Genomic DNA, 18,475 nt, shown 5'->3' with positions numbered 1-18,475 from the left:
AAGTAAGCAACCTACTAACCATGGAGCTGTGAATATATAAGTAATATGCTACAAAAGTGCATTTTAAAACCTCTAAGGACCTGGGGTGGGAGAGACAGTGGGCGGTAAAAGGTGCTTTGCCCCACGTCCCTGGCACTGCATGGCGTGTCCCCCCATTCCCACACACAAGAATAAAATGCACATTCTTCATATAAAAAATATTTAGGTGTTCGGTATGCCAAAGTCACAGGAATCACGAATTCTAGAGAGAAATGCCGTCTGTCCTCAGCTCAGCTACCTTCACACACAGCAGAGAAAGAGTTCAAACCTTTTCCTCCTTTTGCAATGTTAGGGGTTGAACGCAGGCCCTCATGCAAGTATGCGGCACCTGCATCTGACCTCTGGGCTGTGTCCCTAAATCCCCAATACTTTCTGGGGGCGGGGGTCCCTGGGCCTCGGTGCCTTAGCCACTCTTAGGCACCCAGTGGCAACTCAACTCAAGGGCCCAAGGACGCACACCACTCTCCCCCAGGGAGGCCCCGGCTGTCCACTCTGCTCACCGCCATTCTCGCCCCCGTCGCTCAACGCCCCCCGCTCTCTCAAGCAAGCTCACCCCCTTCCTGATTTCACCTGGCCCCAGCTCAGTCGCCCAGGGCGGCCTCCTCCGCGCCCCGCACCTCCCTTACAGCCTGGCTCTCTTCCTTCCCCCATCAGGCCTCGACAGCGCAGCCGCGGGGAAGCCAGTGAGGATGGGAGCGGCCTGGCTGTGAACTTGGGGGTCTCCTGAGAGTGGGGCTAAGATGCCGTGCGACCCTTCTCAGCAGGCCAGGTGAAAACTCACTGTGACCGCCAGCATGGCACTCCTCCTCGACCAGAGAGAGTGCAGCAAACTTCAATTGAAGAGAATGAGCCCTCAACAAGAACCCTTCATAAATCATCTCGTTCACTCTTTCACCAATCTTGGTCTAAGTCCCTGTTAGTCACATGGTTTTGGGGCCACACTCAGCAACGCTCAGGGCTTACTCCTGGCTCGGTGCTCGGAAGACCATATGGGGTGCCACGGGTCAAACCGGGGTCAGCTGTGTGAAGGCAAACCCCCTACCTGCTGTACTACTGCTCCAGCCCCCCAAAGTCTTTCCACAAAAAAAAGAAATCTGTGGTCTCTGGCTGACCCGGGTTCGATTCCCAGCATCCCATATGGCCCCCCGAGCACGCCAAGAGTGACCCAAAAAGCAAATAAATAAATAAATAATAAAAGTTAGGAGGAAAAAAGAACACAACTTTACAAATAGCACAATTTTTAAGGGGTGACAAGGTTCGACGGGGAGGGTAAAACTAGGACACCCTTGGGGCTATTCCTTGGTGGAAAGAGGTGGACAATCAGAGACTTGCTGAGTTGGAGAAAGTGCGCAGGTCAAGAAGGCAAAGGAGGGGCTGGAGCGATAGCACAGCGGGTAGGGCGTTTGCCTTGCACGCAGGTGACCCGGGTTTGATTCCCAGCATCCCATCTGGTCCCCCGAGCACCGCCAGGGGTAATTCCTGAGTGCAGAGCCAGGAGTAACCTCTGTGCATCACCGGGTGTGACCCCAAAAAAAAAAGCAAAAAAAAAAAAGAAGGCAAAGGAGACGGCAATGCGTGGGGCCAACAGCAGTGGGGTGAGCATCACGGAGCACCGGGGATCTGGGAGCACCTCCCTCTCCAAAGACAGGCCTGTGCGGCTCCGAGGGAACCGCCACAGGAGAGTGAAGCGGATCTCCCAGAGCTCATGCTGGGACAGAGAAGTCTGCCTTCCCTCAGCAGGGCAGGAAGATCAGACAGGCCTCGGTGGGGTCCCCGGAGGGTCTCACACACAGCCCTCAGGGTCACACCTCACTAGCACGGCTAAATCACCCTTAGGCTGCTAGCTGCTCGAGGATAAACTGACTCCAAGCAGTCTAGCCGGGCACCACAAAGGCAGAAACCCCACACTGTTTAAAAAACAAAAGCCAGCAGCCAATGATTTAAAATTCACTATCTCCAATAAGCGGGTACCAGGAATGCAATAAGAAGCAATAAAATACAATCCAAACAAAAATAAAATTAAACAACAGGAAGCGATCCAGGAAAGACTGATGATAACTACAAATGGTTAAAGCAGCTGTGATAAACATGAGGAGGACAGAAATGGAAAAAATAACCAGGAACCAACTGGAATTTCAGGAAAAGGAAAATACGGTATCCAAAGGGGAAAAATACACCATCTAGAATTAACAGCAAACTAGACAAAGTAAAAGAAAAGGTCAATACTGGAAGAAATAGTACTAAAATCATCTAAGACTAAGTAGGAAGTGTGAAAACCTTGATCACAGCATCAAGCAGTTTAGGTACAACTGTATTCCCAGGAGAGCAAAGGGAGAACAAGGAAAAAAAAATTTAAGAAATAACAGCTGAAATATCTACCAATTTGAGCTGAGAAATATAGCACAGCACGTAGGGTGTTTGGCTTGCATGCTGCAGACCCGGGTTTGATCTCCAGCATCCCATACGGTCCCCTGAGCACAGCAAGGTGTGGCCCCAAAACGAAGGAAGGAAGGGAATGAGGGAGGGATGGACGAAGGAAGGAAGGAAGATCTCCAATTTACTAACTCACAGGTCTAAAGACTCAGCAAACCCCAATCAGAATAAAATTATGCCAAAGTACACTGTAATTGACTTGCTAAATAGCAGTGAAGGGAATAAAAGCAGTCAGAAAACAAAACATTTTGTCCAAAGGAATAAAGAACAATACCAGATTTAGTTCCTAAAACAGAAGACAACAGAGCAATATCATTAAAGTAACAGAAAGATAAACTGTCAACCTAGAAGCTTTGACCCAAAGACGCTGCTATTCTAAACTGGAGGTAAAGTAAGAGATAGGGCGTCTGTTTTTTTTTTCTTTTCTTTTCTTTTTGGGTCACACCTGGCGATGCACAAAGGTTACTCCTGGCTCTGCACTCAGGAATCACCCCTGGCGGTGCTCGGGGGACCAGATGGGATGCTGGGAATCAAACCCGGGTCACCTGCGTGCAAGGCAAACGCCCTACCCGCTGTGCTATCGCTCCAGCCCCACATGTTCAAATTCTTAAAGGTCTTTGGGAAAGGTGACTGGGTCATGAGGGCAGAACGTGCATGAACGTGGCTTAGAATCTCTGTACCCACGAAGTCCCTGCAACCATCCTCCCTTCTCTGAGGCGCAGTGGAAAGGCGGCCTCTCTAGCAAGGGGCCCCTCCCCACAGCCACACTTGGTCCCGGGCTAACTGGCCTCCAGAGGAGTGAGCAATAAATCTGTCATTATAATCTGCTCGGTTTCTGGCATTGTTAGAGCAGCCTGAATGGACCAAGATCACCTGCTGTGAAATTCCCAGCACATACAGCAGTAACATGACAGTGGCGCCAAAAAGCTTCGGTGAATGAAACTGCATATACAGCACTAACGTGACAGTGGCAACAAAAAGCTTCTGTAGGAAGAAACTGCACAGTCGTGAAGATGGGAAGGATTCCTGTACCGGAAAGGGTACACCATTCGGATAAAGACTGTGAAAAATTAAAGATACTCTAAAGAGCATCCATAAGAAAATGAAACAGACGTAGTGAATGAAGCCACAGCAGTAATGAAATGGATTAAAAAAAATAAAGCCGCAATCCAAAAGTCATGAAAAGAGAAAAAAGGAACAAAAGACAGATGGGATCAACAGGAGCAAAAAACAAGATAGAAGATATAAACTTGGGGCTGGAGCAATAGCACAGCGGGGAGGGCGTTTGCCTTGCACACGGCCAACCGGGGTTCGAATCCCAGCATCCCATATGGTCTCCTGAGCACCGCCAGGAGTAATTCCTGAGTGCAGAGCCAGGAGTGTGACCCAAAAAAAAAAAAAAAAGACATAAACTTAACAATATCAATGTACCAATAATTACATTAAATATAAATTATTTAAGCATTCTGATCAAGACAGAGAATGTCTTACAGCCAATTACTGGCTCTCAGTAAGAAATCTTTTTAAAAAATAAGACAAATATAGATACTTGTCTTATAAAGACAAATTGGTAAAACCATGGAAATAGACTTCTGGTGACTTTAGTAAGCAGGACTGGCTAAATTTGTATCAAAACAGACTTCAGAACAAGGAGAATTATCAGAATTACAGATATTTCATAATGCTAATGGGCCAATCCTTCAACGGGACATGACAACCCTTTAAGTGTATGTATACCTCATATCAAGAGTTTCAATATACACGAAGGAATAAAAGATAGTCGTGACCAGAGAAGTACAGACACGTTTTGAGACAATGACAGAGGAACGCTTCTCTCCCAATGACTGGTGACGCAGCAGCGAGAGAGCAGGAGGCACACAGAGCACCCCAAAACCCTGTCAGCCCACCCGACCTAACCGACACTTCCAGAACACCCCATCCAACAGCGGCAGGACAGTCGGCACGGTAGACCACATTCTGGGCTACAAACCCAGTCCTGACACACTCAGATGGATAGACATTTTAAAGGGTGTGTTTTCTGTAATTGATTTAATTAATTTAAGCAAGTTATCAGTGCCAGATCACCTGGAAAATCCTGAATACTTGAAAAACAAACAAAACATCTCTAAGTAAACACTAAGTGGGGGGGGGGAGGGAATCAAGGAAACTGGAAATATTTCTTATTTGGGGGTGGGAAGGGCACCGAGTTATTCTCAGGTGTTACTCCTGGCTGTATGCCCAGGAATCACTCCTGCTGATATTCAGGGGTCCATCTGGGGTGCCGGGGCCCAAACCCGGCTAGGGTGCATGCACGGCCCTACTGTACTATCCCTCCAGCCCCCTGGGAAATATTCTGAACGGAAAGCAAATAAAAAGCTAATACGAAAACAACAACAACAAAACACGGCATCTGTTGTAGGATGAGGCTAAAACGAAACAAGTAAAAGAATTCACTAACAAATTCATCTCATTTAGCTGAACTGAATCTATTTGTTAAGTAATGACTAAACAAGCAGTTGTTCATCAGTACATCAGAGGGCTCAATTAACTAATATATGAAGACTTTTGTTTTGGGGCCATATCCAGTGATACCCAGGAGTTATTCCTGGCTCTGTACTCAGGGACCACTCCTGGAGGTGCTTGGGGGATCATGTGTGATGCTGGAGACTGAACCGCATGCAAGCGAAGCCCTCTACCCACTGTGCTCTATCTCTCCAGCCCCGATACTCTTGAGAGCAAAGAGTCTTGATGTCTTCTATTATGGATGCAAATTTATATATATTTAATGTATTTATGTCCCTCAATCTGTCAGAAAAACATATGGCCTATCCTCCCATTCCAAAGGCAGGCTAGAGGAGTTGGCAGGCTGTGTGTGTGAAGGCGACACGCTCCCTCGGGGCACTGTGTGGACACGGAAGCACGAGGCCTGAGTCTAACGCGATGGGAGAACACAGTGACAAGTGCAAAAAGGGCCCTGGCAAAGTCCCAGCAGGACAGAGAGGCCAAAACAGGTTGGCCTAAGGCTCAGTGAACAACAGCAAATTTGATTTCACCCACAAAACAGGCAGAGCGAGGGCACTTGGGACTCCTTCATGAGGGCCCAGAATACCCTGCACACTGGCCCTGGAGCTAGAACCTGAGTTTGTTTTACAAGTCGTTAGCCACAAGACTGGTGGTCTAATTGCTCCTCTCCTCCCTTCCTCCATCTGTGAAGATGCCTGAAGCCGTCCCTGTCACTGCCAGCTGCGGTGGGAACAATCACACCCCACGTACCCACCACACCTTGTAGTCTAACACATATGGTACTCAGTATATATGACATCAAGTGACATACACTGCGGAGAGCACAAAGCCAGCGGGAGAGTCCCCAGTGCGGGAAGGTGGCCGAGAAGCCCGGGGCTGAAGGAAGATCACCGACACTGGACAGATGTGTGTGCCAGGAGGCAGAGAGGCTGGCGAGGAGAATGCAGGAACAAGGCAGGACGTGCCCGTGTTTCATGCTGGCGAGGGCCCTGGGAAAGGCAGCCAGGTCAAGACATGGGCCAGGGACACTGACAGAGAACAGGATGGAGGGAAATGAGGAGAAAGTAAAACGGGACCCGGCTTTAAAGCAGTGGGTATGTGGGCAATTTTGACCCCCCCCAGAGAAATAAGAAAACTGGAACCATTTTGGTGAAATGGGAATCATGTTTTTAAACAAACTTTCACCCATATGGTAAGAAACAGCTGACTCTAAGAGGGAAAAATGTCATGGCACAAAGTATTTAACCCTCAAAGACTAGGCCTCTATTCTAAAAGAACTGGCCAATAACTTCCCTACACAATTACACAAATATCACCTGATACAAAACTCTAGCTGAAGTTCATATATATATATATATATACATATATATATATATATTCATGTATGACTTTTCACTGGAGGTTACACTTATGCAAAAACCCATGAGTGAGAACACTGAGAGCTAGCAACATGTTAACAGATCCACCAGATCCACCGTCGAGTAAGACTCTAAGTAGAACCAAAGTAGATAAGAAGTGAGAGTCAGCCTGGTGGTAAGAAAAATAGAATCACCACCGAGTTCTCGGCTTTAAAAAAAAAAAAAATTCAAAAATGATTCTGAATCAATCAACAGGGCTGAGTGATGTGAATTCACCAAAGAGACGTAACGGAAGACTCATTCTGGGATAAACCGGATGCTCGGCGAATGAACGAATACGGTGCCAGCTGCTTGCTCAGAGCACTGTGCCTCTGATGACAAGAATGAAGAAGAGTTTTCGTTCCCAAAGAACCATGGTCAAGGTACTCGTGTACAGCTCTCTGTGTGACAAACAGGATGATCACTTTTCCAAAGTCAAAAAAGAAAAAGTTATCAGCTACTACATGAGAATAATACGCATACAAATTGAATTCAAACGGAAATTCAACTGCTTTCCATATGTTACAGAGCACCCAAAGTTAAGCAGGATCAAATCTGAGTAGCTTGTTCCAGTAAACTCAATAAGGTTTGCTGTAAGAAGAAAAAGGTTTTACCAGGATAAGCAAAAAGACATCCCTTTTATAAGTCACCTCTAAATAAAATCACAAGAACTAGTAAAGTACTTGCCACTACAATTTTTTTGCTAACATTATTGGTGTAGCATCCATTAGCCTAAAACATACACAAGGGAATTCAAATTAGCATGCAGAGGCTCAGTCACTGAACTTCTTCACTGTACATGTGAAAATACTTCAAAAACAAACACCCAAAACAACAAAAGGTGGAGAAAGGAGAAGGAAATATCTGGACAGGCTCTGGAGTACTCACCCGTGCAAAGTCAAATGCATATCTGTAAATAAGTTTAAAGTTTGTAGACTCATTTAATAATGATCTTAAGTATTCCAAAGTATTTCTGAGTTTTTCTGTTGTGTCACATCTAGAAAAACAGAATAAAGGCAAATTATAACCTGAGCTTTTGTCTTTTTTGACACCACAGAAGCACAATACACTCCAATTTTTTTTTTTGGGGGGGGGGGGTAGAGCATACTCCACGGTTCTCAGGGATCACTCCTGGCCATGCTCAGGGGAACATGTGCAGTGCCAGGGATAACCCAGGTGGGCATATGCAAGCCCGTCTGCTGTACTATCTCCCTGGCCCCCAAAGAAATTAAAACAAAACAGAAACTTTGGAGTTGAGATATATATCTATGATGACCATTTCCCCTAAGCTTTTTATATAAGGAAGCTCAACAGTACAGAAAAGTTGAGAAACTAGTAAACCAGAACTCACACACACACACACACACACACACACACACACACACATCTGCTCTGTCCTATTTGTCTTTGCTCTCACCATACGCGTTTTCTCTGTACCAAAGTAAGGTGTACGCGTGACACTTCACCCCTGAAGACTCAGACTAGGGAGTAATCACGGTATTATTAACACTGTCTTAGCTACTACACAACCCAAACAGAAATCTCCCACCTTCTCGCTGCTTCTTTCCCATCTAGGAGTTAACGCTCATGCATTGTTCTTAGCTGTCATGTTTCCTTTGTTTCTACAAGGACATCCTGTACCTTTGGTTTTTTCTTTCTTTGACAATGTCATTTTTGAAGAGACCAAATCAGTGTCCAATAGTTGGCTATAATTGGTTTGCTTTTTGGCCCCACCCAGCTGTGCTCAGGACTTAACTCTTGGCTCTGCACTCGGGAATCACTCCTGGCCACTCCTCGGGGGTCCAGGGCAAGCGTCCCTCCTGCTGTACTAGCCCTTCCGGCCCCTAATCCCCTGTACTTGTTCGTAAGGCAATTTCACTAGGATCACTCTGACAGGCCCCCACACCCAAGGTCCCCCTCGATCCCCCCAGCCACATTGTGGTTATAGCACCCTGATTCGTGACACAAAAAGGGATCTCCCTGCTTTGCAACAGTCTGGAACTGGGGTGCGGGGCCTTGTCACTACAACCTTTCACTCAGTCACAGCGGCATCCACAATGACAACTGCCGAGTCAATTTCACACCACGCCATGTGATACACGCAACAGTGATCTTCCTAGCTCACATGTCTTTGGCCTCTGTTGACCTCCAATTTTATGAAGAATAGCTCTGTCACCATCTTATTTTCCTGAATTTCCGCTCTCCCCTAAGCGTAACGGTTTGTTCTCTTTGACGCACAAACTGTCCTGACTTGGGCAGGGCCCCTTCAGCCTCTGAACACACCTTGTTTTCTGGCACAAGATATTCCAGCTCACCTTGTACTTTCGCTACACTAGATCTGGGCGCTGCCACTTCTTCTGGGAGCCCCAGTGATAATCTATTTTTACTGCTTATTTTTCTTAAGGAAACAGACCATTTTTAGTACCTAGTCCATAAAAATTGAGAATGAAGGGTCACCATTTAATAATTGCCAACATTATTAAAACTTTTTAATGCTACCTGTTTCCTCTGTAGAGCTTTTAGCTACTATTAATAATCTATTATCAGTATCATCAATTTAAATATTTTGCGAAATTAATAAACAATGATTCCAAGAGTAAATGGATATATTGATAGCAATAAATTTGTGAAAGCCTTTTTGTACAGTCAGCTACATATGTCCATGTGATTTTTCTTCTACTGAGATGATAAAACATCTGAAAGTCAAAAATTGAGACTAAGTCTATCTCATTTCTGAGTCTATAACAATTTAGGTCTTATTTCCTCCTGATATTTGAAACTACGAGATTAAAATGCAACTATTTTAGAAGTCAGAGAAAGCTTCTTTAAGGGACTGACGCTTGTCTGAGAGCTGAAAGATAAGCAGGAACTGGGTGTTTCTGTTCTTGCTAGACAAAAGAACAGCACATGCAAAGGCCCAGCAGCACAAGGGGGCAGAGGCGGTCAGGACTGAGAGAAAAGTATTGTGGCTGGACTGGAGAGTGCGTGAGGGAAAGGTGGCACAGGAGGGGGACAGGGGACGGGCACAGACCACATGGTTCACAGGGAGGCTGTTCTGAGATTCCTGACAAATCCTTTGGGTTATCTACGGAGAAGGAAGTGAGAGACTCAAGGGAGCAATCTCGCACCAAAATCCAAGGAGGGGGTAATGCCGGCTGGGAGGGTGCACTTGAGAGAGGTCTGGGGGGCCTAAGGAGCCCTCTGCTCAAGAACCCTACTGCATGGTTGGGTCTGTTGGGGGTTTTTTGGTAATTCATGTATAGAACGAGTAATTTATTGATCATAATTATGGAGGGTGAGGGAGGAGGGAAACTAACCCCAAACCTAAAGGCCGGTTGCCTTGTTCTTTCCTGGAAAGGAAGGGGAAGGTGGGCAAAGGACCACACAGCTGCAGAGGATGGGCCCGACTCTAGCTGCCGGTGCAGTTCCGTCCTGCACCGGGAGCACAGGAAAGCAGGTGAACATCTCCCCACCGAAGGGCAGGGCCCACTGATCAAGGTGACGGGACAGGAGCACAGCACGCCCGGAAATGGGTGAGGTCCCCCCTGGCAAAGGCGCTGAGGCCTCGGCTGCACCGGAGAGAGTGAAAAAGCTCTCACCTCTTGAGCGTGGGAGGCCCAAACTCCCGTTTCTCTGCATGAACCACCAGAAGATGTGAGATGGCTTAGAGTGAGGCTGTCAGCCGAGACCCAGTCTTCCAGGGGCGCTTCCCGGCAGCGCGGCTGGACCAACCTCCCCTGGGAAACCAGCCCGAGTCACCCTGTGCACACTCGAGCTTGCCCCGGCGGTCACTCAGGTGCCTCTGCAGAGGGACTGGTTTCCACCCCCCACGCTGTGCCTGAGCCACCTCCAGGAAGCATAGTGATACTGCCACTGACAAAGGCACTCCACTCCCCAAGCAAAATGCCGTGGCGTCACCACTCCTCTGATCAGCAGAAACCGGGCCAGCAATCCTCCTGGGTAACAGAGGCAGTGCTCTCTTCTGCCTGCCAGTGGGAAACCTTCTCGGCATCACCCCGGCAGTACTCACTCCCCCAGCCCGGCCGGCGAGGATTTCAACACCCCTCGTCTTTCGTTCCGTTTCAACATCCCCACAAGCGTCAGTACCTAACTCCGCAGAGGTCACCTGACAACGTTAGTCAAGTGAGCCGGGGCCCTGGCAGGGTTGGGCACAGACTCCAGGGCTAGCAGAGTGCCTAGTGTCTGACTCCCACTCTTGCTTCACTCCAGTCTGAGGCTAAGCCATTGCGGGCTCAGCGGACCAAAAATGAGCAGAAAATGAGCAAAAATGGCAGAAGACAAAACAGCGCCCCAGAAACGAACTAGGTTCCCTCTTCAGAACACACCAATGATGAGTCTCTTGAGTTTTCTTCATTTCTGGGGGCACTGACCTTAAAGACAGTCCACAATGACCTCAAGTCATGTCCTCTGAAGGGAAGTGACATCACTAAGACTTTCGAACTGGAAGTAATACCTAAGCACTGCTTCCAAGCTCCAGACCCAAACAGACTTTAATTTTCTCATGGGTCTTGTCTCTGCAGGGCCTGAAACAGCCGGCAGACCACTGGCCCACAAAGACCGGAGCAAATGTAAATCCAGGAGGGCGGGGGCTGGGATGGATGGGGGAAGGGCAACAAAGACTCTTTAAACCAGAAAGACTACTTTTGAACTATGAAGGCCCTAAGTAACTATGTCTACCACTTCAAGTGAGGAAACCAACCTGATTTTTGTTACCACGAGAGCAATAGCGGACATCGAGACAGCTCTAAGGGCTGGCGCATTCGCCCAGCATGCACGAGTCCCGCCACGTCGAATGCCTGGTACCACCCGGCTCGGGGTAGAGCCTGCCCAAATTACCCGACTTCCTTGCTGTCACCCACCCAGGTTTGCTGGGATCCCAGGGAGAAGGGAGGCAGCTCGGGAACACGGGAACCCACTAGTACAGCTCTCGGACTTACTGTAGCGAAGTCATTCCTTTCAACCATTCCTGTAGAGTAAAATAACCCATGTTCTGTGCATCCAATTTCCAAGCAAGAACAAGCATAACTACCTGTTTAAAAAAAAAAAAAAAAAGAATAGAAAGATCAGAGTGTTTAGATCTTGGAAATTAAATACATTACCCACTTGCAAAATGCTTCTCAAGGACAGACTTTAGTGACTGAAATATTAACATATGAATAGGGTGACTTCAAAACCTAATTCTAGAGGGGAAAACATCTAAAGTTCTTTTGGGGGGTGGGGGAAGGAGGGTCGGAGAAACATGGCCTTCTGTGATGTGTGACTGTGGAAGAATAAAGTGACGAACTTTCCCAGAGAGCACTTCTGCCGTGCCCACCGCGACCGCAGGCAGGGAGGGAGCAACTCCAGTGATGGGAAGTCAGATGCACCTGCCTGAGTCCACAGAGATGGGGATTCAACCAAGTTAGGCAGTACCGCTGGGTGCAGTGGAAGATTAAAATAGGGGCTGGAGCGATAGCACAGCGGGTAGGGCGTTTGCCTTGCACGTGGCCGACCCGGGTTCAATTCCCAGCATCCCATATGGTCCCCTGAGCACCGCTAGGGGTGATTCCTGAGTGCAGAACCAGGAGTGACCCCTGTGCATCACCGGGTATGACCCAAAAAGCAAAAAAAAACAGGAAAGACTAAAACACACTCGGGGAAACCACTAAAACGGATGGAGCTCATGCCTTGAACACTCCAACCCCAGGTTCAACCCTCACGCCCCGACACAGCCCCTGAACACCGCTGGGTGCAGCTCTGATAGCTGCTCTGCCCCGCGGGGCCCGAGCAGCACCGTATGGCCGGGCCCAGGCACTGAACAGTCAGGCCCACACGGCCAGGCTGAGTGTCAGGGGGGTGGCCCCTAGGAGCCCAAGAGAACAACTGGATGCTCTGCAGGGAGGGGCGGGTCACATGTCCTTACTGAGTACGCTTGCTCCAGAGGAAGGCCAGGCTGCAATGGAGACAAAGGACGTGGGGCTCCGGGGTTCACACAGCACAACTGCCAGAGTCGTGAGCGCAGAGAGCGAGATGAACAGGGCTGCGCAGGGCACCGTCAGCGGAGCTCTGTCCCCAACGGGCTGACACCGGCGCCCTGTGCTCTCCAGCACTAAGGGAACACAGGGTGGCCCGCCACCATTCCTGCCCAACGGCACCGGGCCCCACAGAGCACTGGGGTGCCCACTGGCTCCCATGGAATCCTCTGGAACACTGCCTACCACCGGGAGCCGTGACGACTTTCCTACCCAGCTGGCACAGACAGACTAATGGGGGAGGGAGTTCACTCAGTACCTGATGAGGCAAGATCAAACGCATGTCCAAGGGCGCGGCCAGCTTCAGCCCTCAGGGCTGAGGCCAGGCCTCCCTGTCTCCTCTCCCGACAGACCAGAGGGAAGCTGAGGAGGAACTCAACAGCGGTAGAGACAGGGGTTAGGAGGCCCCTCTGGGGCAGCCCTGCCTCTCTGCAAGGCAGGCTCTCTTCGGACAGTCATTTAAACCTAAGGACACCCGCGTCCTAAATGGGGGATCGCATACATGCTACTAAGTAACAATCTGTATTTGTTGCAGCAAGCATAACAGAGGCAATGGAAGAAAACAGTTATCCGGCCATCCAGCTGGCCCAGGAGGGTTCCACATTTGACCATATGGTTTGTTTTTTTTTTTTTTTTTTGCTTTTTGGGTTACACCTGGCAATGCACCTAGTATACTCCTGGCTCTGCATTCAGGAATTACTCCTGGTGGTGCTTGGGGAACCATATGGGATGCTGGGAATCGAACTCGGGTTGGCCGCATGCAAGGCCCTACCGGCTGTGCTATCTATCGCTCCAGCCCCATTGTGGTTTCTTTACTGAAGACCTAAGGCAACCACTGGAAGAAAGCACTGCCCCCAGACCATGGAGCCACGTGCCAGGTGCCCAGTTGGGTCAAACAGTGTGGGTTGATAAAAAGACTCAGCATGAGACAGCACACGAAGAGTTGAGACATGGGGCCAGCTGCCAGCTGTCAATCACTTTAGCTTGACCGAGCCTCCAAGAGCTAATTCGTACTTTATAAACTCCAGAATAGTAGAATTTAGGGCCAGAAAAATCTTTTTTGTTTGCCGGTTTCTAGACTGAAAATCTCCAGCTCTAATTTACTCTAATTTATAACAAGATTAATGAAAAGCTTTCTCTTGGTGCTGACCTTATGGTTTTCAACTCTGAAAATTAATAACAGTTGAGAACTCACTAAATCTCTAAGATCTTTCATCAACTATGTATTAAATCAGTATCCACTTTTTTTTTCTTTTTCGATTTTTGGGTCATACCTGGCGATGCTCAGAGGTTCCTCCTGGCTCTGCACTCAGGAATTATTCCTGGCAGTGCTCGGGGGACCATATGGAATGCTGGGAATTGAACCTGGGTCTGCCGCATGCAAGGCAAATGCCCTACCTGCAGTGCTATAGCTCCTGCCTCCAATTTGTCTTTTTATTCACTAGGTTTCTTTAGATTTTAAAAATCTTGATTACTGGGACTGATCAAGTTAAACCAATGTCTGAAAAATTTTGCACATCATCACAAAATACAGCTGTTAAAAAAACAGGGACCTAAGTAAGGGTCCCGGGAGATGGGTCAGTGGTCAGGAGCACAAGCCTTGCATGTAACAAGGCCCGAGTCGGAGCCCGGCTCCACAGGCCCACCAAGCACATCCCCACGCAGCACTGGAGGGTGAGCCCGGCAACACCAGAACATCACCACCAAGCATTATAGTTATGGCCCAGCTGGCTAAACTCCTTTTCTTGGAATTCTGAACCCTGTCATAATATCAATTTACTTGGGTGAAGTAACCACATTTGCCAGTTCAAATTTGGTATGTCTCAAATTGTATTTATGCCCATCCTCTCTTACCAAGATAAAGAGCTGTATAAACACACTTAAGTCGTGAAGTATATAGTCAGGGTACAGGGACAGACACACAAGTATACAAGAGATAAAATGACAGAGCTAAAGCGGAGATTCACACTGGATAGTTCTTCACACAAAACAGGCTTTTTCCCTTATGATTGCTACTAAGGAAGCTATTTTAAAAAAAAGAGTTTTGCCAATACCTTTGGTAAGATAAATGGAAGTAAGCCTTCAAGAAATTTCACCCCGGCTTTATCAACTATTTCCGAATTTTAGGGTGTGCCCACAATAGATGGCCGCCCTTGTTCTCAGTGGTGATTTAAAATAAGTTTCTATGGTTGGAACTGAAGAACAGCAATAAACACTCAAAATACATTCTGAATCTGGTCTTCCCGTTTTCACTGTGATTCAGCATCTCAAAGACTATTTCTGTTTCTACAGAAATCGTGATCCGGAGGCTCCCCACCGCCACGGGGAAACACCGCAAGCTCTCCTTCGCAGAGCACCGGCCTGAGTGGTGCCCAAGGGTTTCTCTTTCTTCAGCAAGAATCGATCCTGATGCTCCTGCCTTCCCAACAGCCCTTCCTCGCTGGAGAGTAAGTGCTCACCAAGTGCTTCTCCTAATAGCAGTCCGGACCTTGCCTCTCACGGCCTCACTCCTACTTACCAACCCAAGCTGGTACTTTTCGGGATGGAGCCTCTGGGTACCTCTTGGGGGAGACTGACTCTTGCCCCTCCTACTGCACTATCCAACCTGGTCCAGCTCCTCTCAGAAAACCACCTTCTAATGAAGTCCGGGACAGGCTCTCTTCCTGGATTACCCTCTAAGCCAGAACAGGCTGAATAGCAACGGCCCGACTGTCTCCAAACCTTTACACCAGGCTGAATAACTGACTGGACTGGAGCGACAGCACAGCAGGTAGGGCATTTGCCTTGCACGTGGCTGACCCGGGTTCGATTCCTCTGCTCCACTCGGAGAGCCCAGCAAGCTACCGAGAGTATCCCGCCAGCACGGCAGAGCCTGGCAAGCTCCCATTGGCGTATTCTACATGCCAAAAACAGTAACAAGTCTCACAATGGAGACATTACTGGTGCCTGCACAAGCAAATCGATGAACAACGGGATGACAGTGTTACAGTGCTACAGAATAACTGATCAAAGTGCCTGAAGTAGATCATAACAACATAAAAAGCAGGACAAACCAAAAAAAGAGAAAAAAACATGTAATGAATTAAAGGCATACCAAAGATTCTTTTGAAAATTTGAAATGTTACTGGGGAGAAGTAGGAAAGAAGAGATTTTAGAATAACGAAAGATTGCAAAGGAAGTTTTTATGAAAAGTGTGACATCTCAATTTTGAAAGAGCACAGGCTTACCCATGGGAGCTAGGTTGTCTGAATGAAAGCATGAGCTCTTGAGAGTGCTTCTAGATCATAAATTCATTTATGAGCTAAGTCATATTTGTTAAATTGGAGGCTAATGTAAAATTAAACTGCATAGTTAACGAGCCAGGGTTATTATGCTCTTTACTGACTCTAAGAATGAGCATAATTTTAATTTTAGTGCAAAAAAATGTAGAAACAGAAAAATATCCAACAATAGCATGATGATGAGTTAGGCAAAAATAATTAAACACTTAGAATAACTTGCAAATTTTTTTGTTATTTTAAAGAACATTCTAAGGATCTGTGTATTAAAAAGCAAACACTTTCTGAGCTAAATTCACTTGGAAATCGAATGAGTTGTGAGAAGTTCCTGATAATTACAACCTACTGAAAGCCTCTAGGAGTATTTCGTTATTCAAAGTCCTGGGCAAACTGAACACTGATCTGAGCAACTACAGAGAGGGACAAAGGACACAACACACAGATACACAACAACACAAGGCCTCTCAATTGACCTGTTAGTGTGGACACAAGCCTCCATATGTTTTTTTTTTTCTTTTTAGTTTTTGGGCCGTACCCAGCAATGCTCAGGGCCTAGTCCTGGCTCTGTGCTGAGGAATCACTCCTGACAGTGCTCAAGACCTCATGTAAGATGCCAGGGACGGAGCCCAGCTGGCTGCACGTAAGGCAAGCGCCCCACTGCTCTACCTCTCTCCGGCCCCAAGCCTACATTTAAAAAACACCTGTTACTGCACCGTCAAGAAAGAAAGGAAAATAATGATCTGTTGCCTACGTCAATTACACTAAAACATTTTAGTCACAAATCAAATAAGAATCAGAGGGGCTGGAGCGATAGCACACCAGGTAGGGCATTTGCCTTGAACATGGCCAACCCGGGTTCGATTCTCAGCATCCCATATGGTCCTCTGAGCACCACCAGGGGTAATTCCTGAGTAACCCCTGTGCATTGCCGGGTGTGACCCAAAAAAAAGAATCAGAGTTTTCTTAGATCACGTCATGGAAATGGACATACCATGACTTCCTTGTTGCTGCTTTATTTGCGAAAAAGTTAAGAAAAACTAATCAACTGAGTAAGACTTACATTTTCTGGTTCCACACCGATGTCTTCACAGAATTTCTCCATGCCTTCCGGACCTACAACATCATCAGTACCTGTGATGAAATGCAATCTTATATAAATTAAATCTAACCATGTCCACACTATTACTAATGTAGTAGCAGAACACTATCACAATATTCATTATTAAACTAAAGTCACGACACACTTAAAGGCCATAGCTCCTTTTGGCTGGGTGTAAGAAAATAACCGATCTAAAATGAAAAAGTATTCTAAATTACAATTTTATCCTTAAGGGATTAGAGATATAATCCTGTATTGCACGATCATTGAAGTCAATTTATCACCCAGTCCTTCACAACCTCTGGGCAAACATCTATTTTAAGTCTCTAGACAGGACTACCTGAGTTTAATTTCTGATGCCCAATGTACTGAAATATCTATTATTTTGGCATTATTTTTAATAGTAAGATAATTTGGAAAATGTAGGAAAGAACCACATAAAATTCTCTATAAAACAGCAATTTGTTTTTAACACAAGGAAAAATAATTAAGGCTAAAAAGTTGTTACTCTAGCTTCAGAGCCAGCTGTTTCTTCCTCAAGAGCCATCCTCATGTTCCAGCCGATGTATTTTATTCCTGTTCATTCTTCAGGCTCTGCTCCACTAACACACCCCTTGCCATAGTCCCAATGACTAGCCCTAAATGCCAGATTCTAACAGATATCGTCAACCTTTATTTTATTTGGCCTCTCCGTGATATCTGAACATTTGAAGCGAGTCACGAAACGGTCTCCTCCCTGGCTTCTTGGAAACAGGCTCTTCTCACTTGCTTCCTCCTACCTCACCTCTTTCTGGCTTTTTGGTGGGTGCTTCGGTTCTCTGAGCATTGATGTGTAGAGCTCTATCCCCGAGCTTCTTGTAGACCATTCCACACACTCTCCCTAGGTAATTTCAATCGCGCTAAGGTTTGGTTCACTACCAGGACTCATTCGAGCCCACACTTGCCCTGATTTCTAGACTGCCTACTGTGTCACCAACCTGTTCCCCCATTACTTTCTAAACTGCCACATCTGTACTCTTGTGCTCAAACTGACTTCTGTATTTCTCGTTGTCAAAACACCTCCCTGAGCCTCTTCCCTCTCCATGTAAAGCATTCTGTTTTCCTCCTGGATGCTTTTTCAACTTGAAACAACACCAGGAATAGATATCTGGGAGACTCCTTGGTTTTTATTTTTTTTGGGGGAGGGGGTGTGGGGTGGGGGGCATATCTGGTGATACTCAGGGGTAACTCCTGGCTTTGTGCTTAGGCATAAAGTTTAGGTAATTCTGGCAGCATTTGGGGGATCATAGGGGATGCTGGAAATAGAACAGGGCAAGGCAAACACCCTCGCCCTCTGTACTATCTCTCTGCACCCCCCATCTTAGATTCTTAACCATCTCCTACTCTCCTCCGACCCCAGCAAGTGTCAGGTGTACTGGCAATGCTTCCTTCTAGTATTTCTCCCCTACAGCCACCTGCTCAGGCATCTCGGGATTGCCCAAATCCCAAAGCCTGTCTTCAACACCCACCGTGCAAACAGCTAATGAAAATAAAAGCTGCTAAAACACAAACCCCATACTGCACCCAATGTTTCCAATGCCTCCCCATAAGTGAAAGTTCAAAGTCTTTGGCATATCAATAAGGTTCTCTAGGATCTAATGCCTTCCTTTCCTCATCGGCCTTTTTAAAGCCTTA

At 47.0% G+C, this 18,475-nt stretch overlaps 1 protein-coding gene across 8 annotated transcripts in view; it reads right to left on the bottom strand.

The window, feature by feature from the left end:
• Positions 1–18,475, bottom strand: part of DCUN1D4 (defective in cullin neddylation 1 domain containing 4) — a 72,113-nt gene that overhangs the window by 11,321 nt on the left and 42,317 nt on the right. For 7 of the 8 annotated variants that reach the window (XM_055139307.1, XM_055139309.1, XM_055139313.1 and 4 more), the window contains 3 exons: positions 16,763–16,833; positions 11,351–11,442; positions 7,281–7,389 (listed from right to left, as the gene is read on the bottom strand). In XM_055139307.1, the coding sequence (XP_054995282.1) occupies positions 7,281–7,389; positions 11,351–11,442; positions 16,763–16,833 (272 nt within the window). The remainder of the gene's footprint in view (positions 1–7,280; positions 7,390–11,350; positions 11,443–16,762; positions 16,834–18,475) is intronic. The other variant, XM_055139308.1, reaches the window with a different exon arrangement.

The sequence above is a fragment of the Sorex araneus genome, chromosome 5 (genome assembly GCF_027595985.1).
Source record: "Sorex araneus isolate mSorAra2 chromosome 5, mSorAra2.pri, whole genome shotgun sequence".
In the NCBI taxonomy this organism is placed as follows: Eukaryota; Metazoa; Chordata; class Mammalia; order Eulipotyphla; family Soricidae; genus Sorex; species Sorex araneus.
Note: the sequence above shows the minus strand (reverse complement) of the source record. Positions and strands in the feature narration are given on the sequence as shown.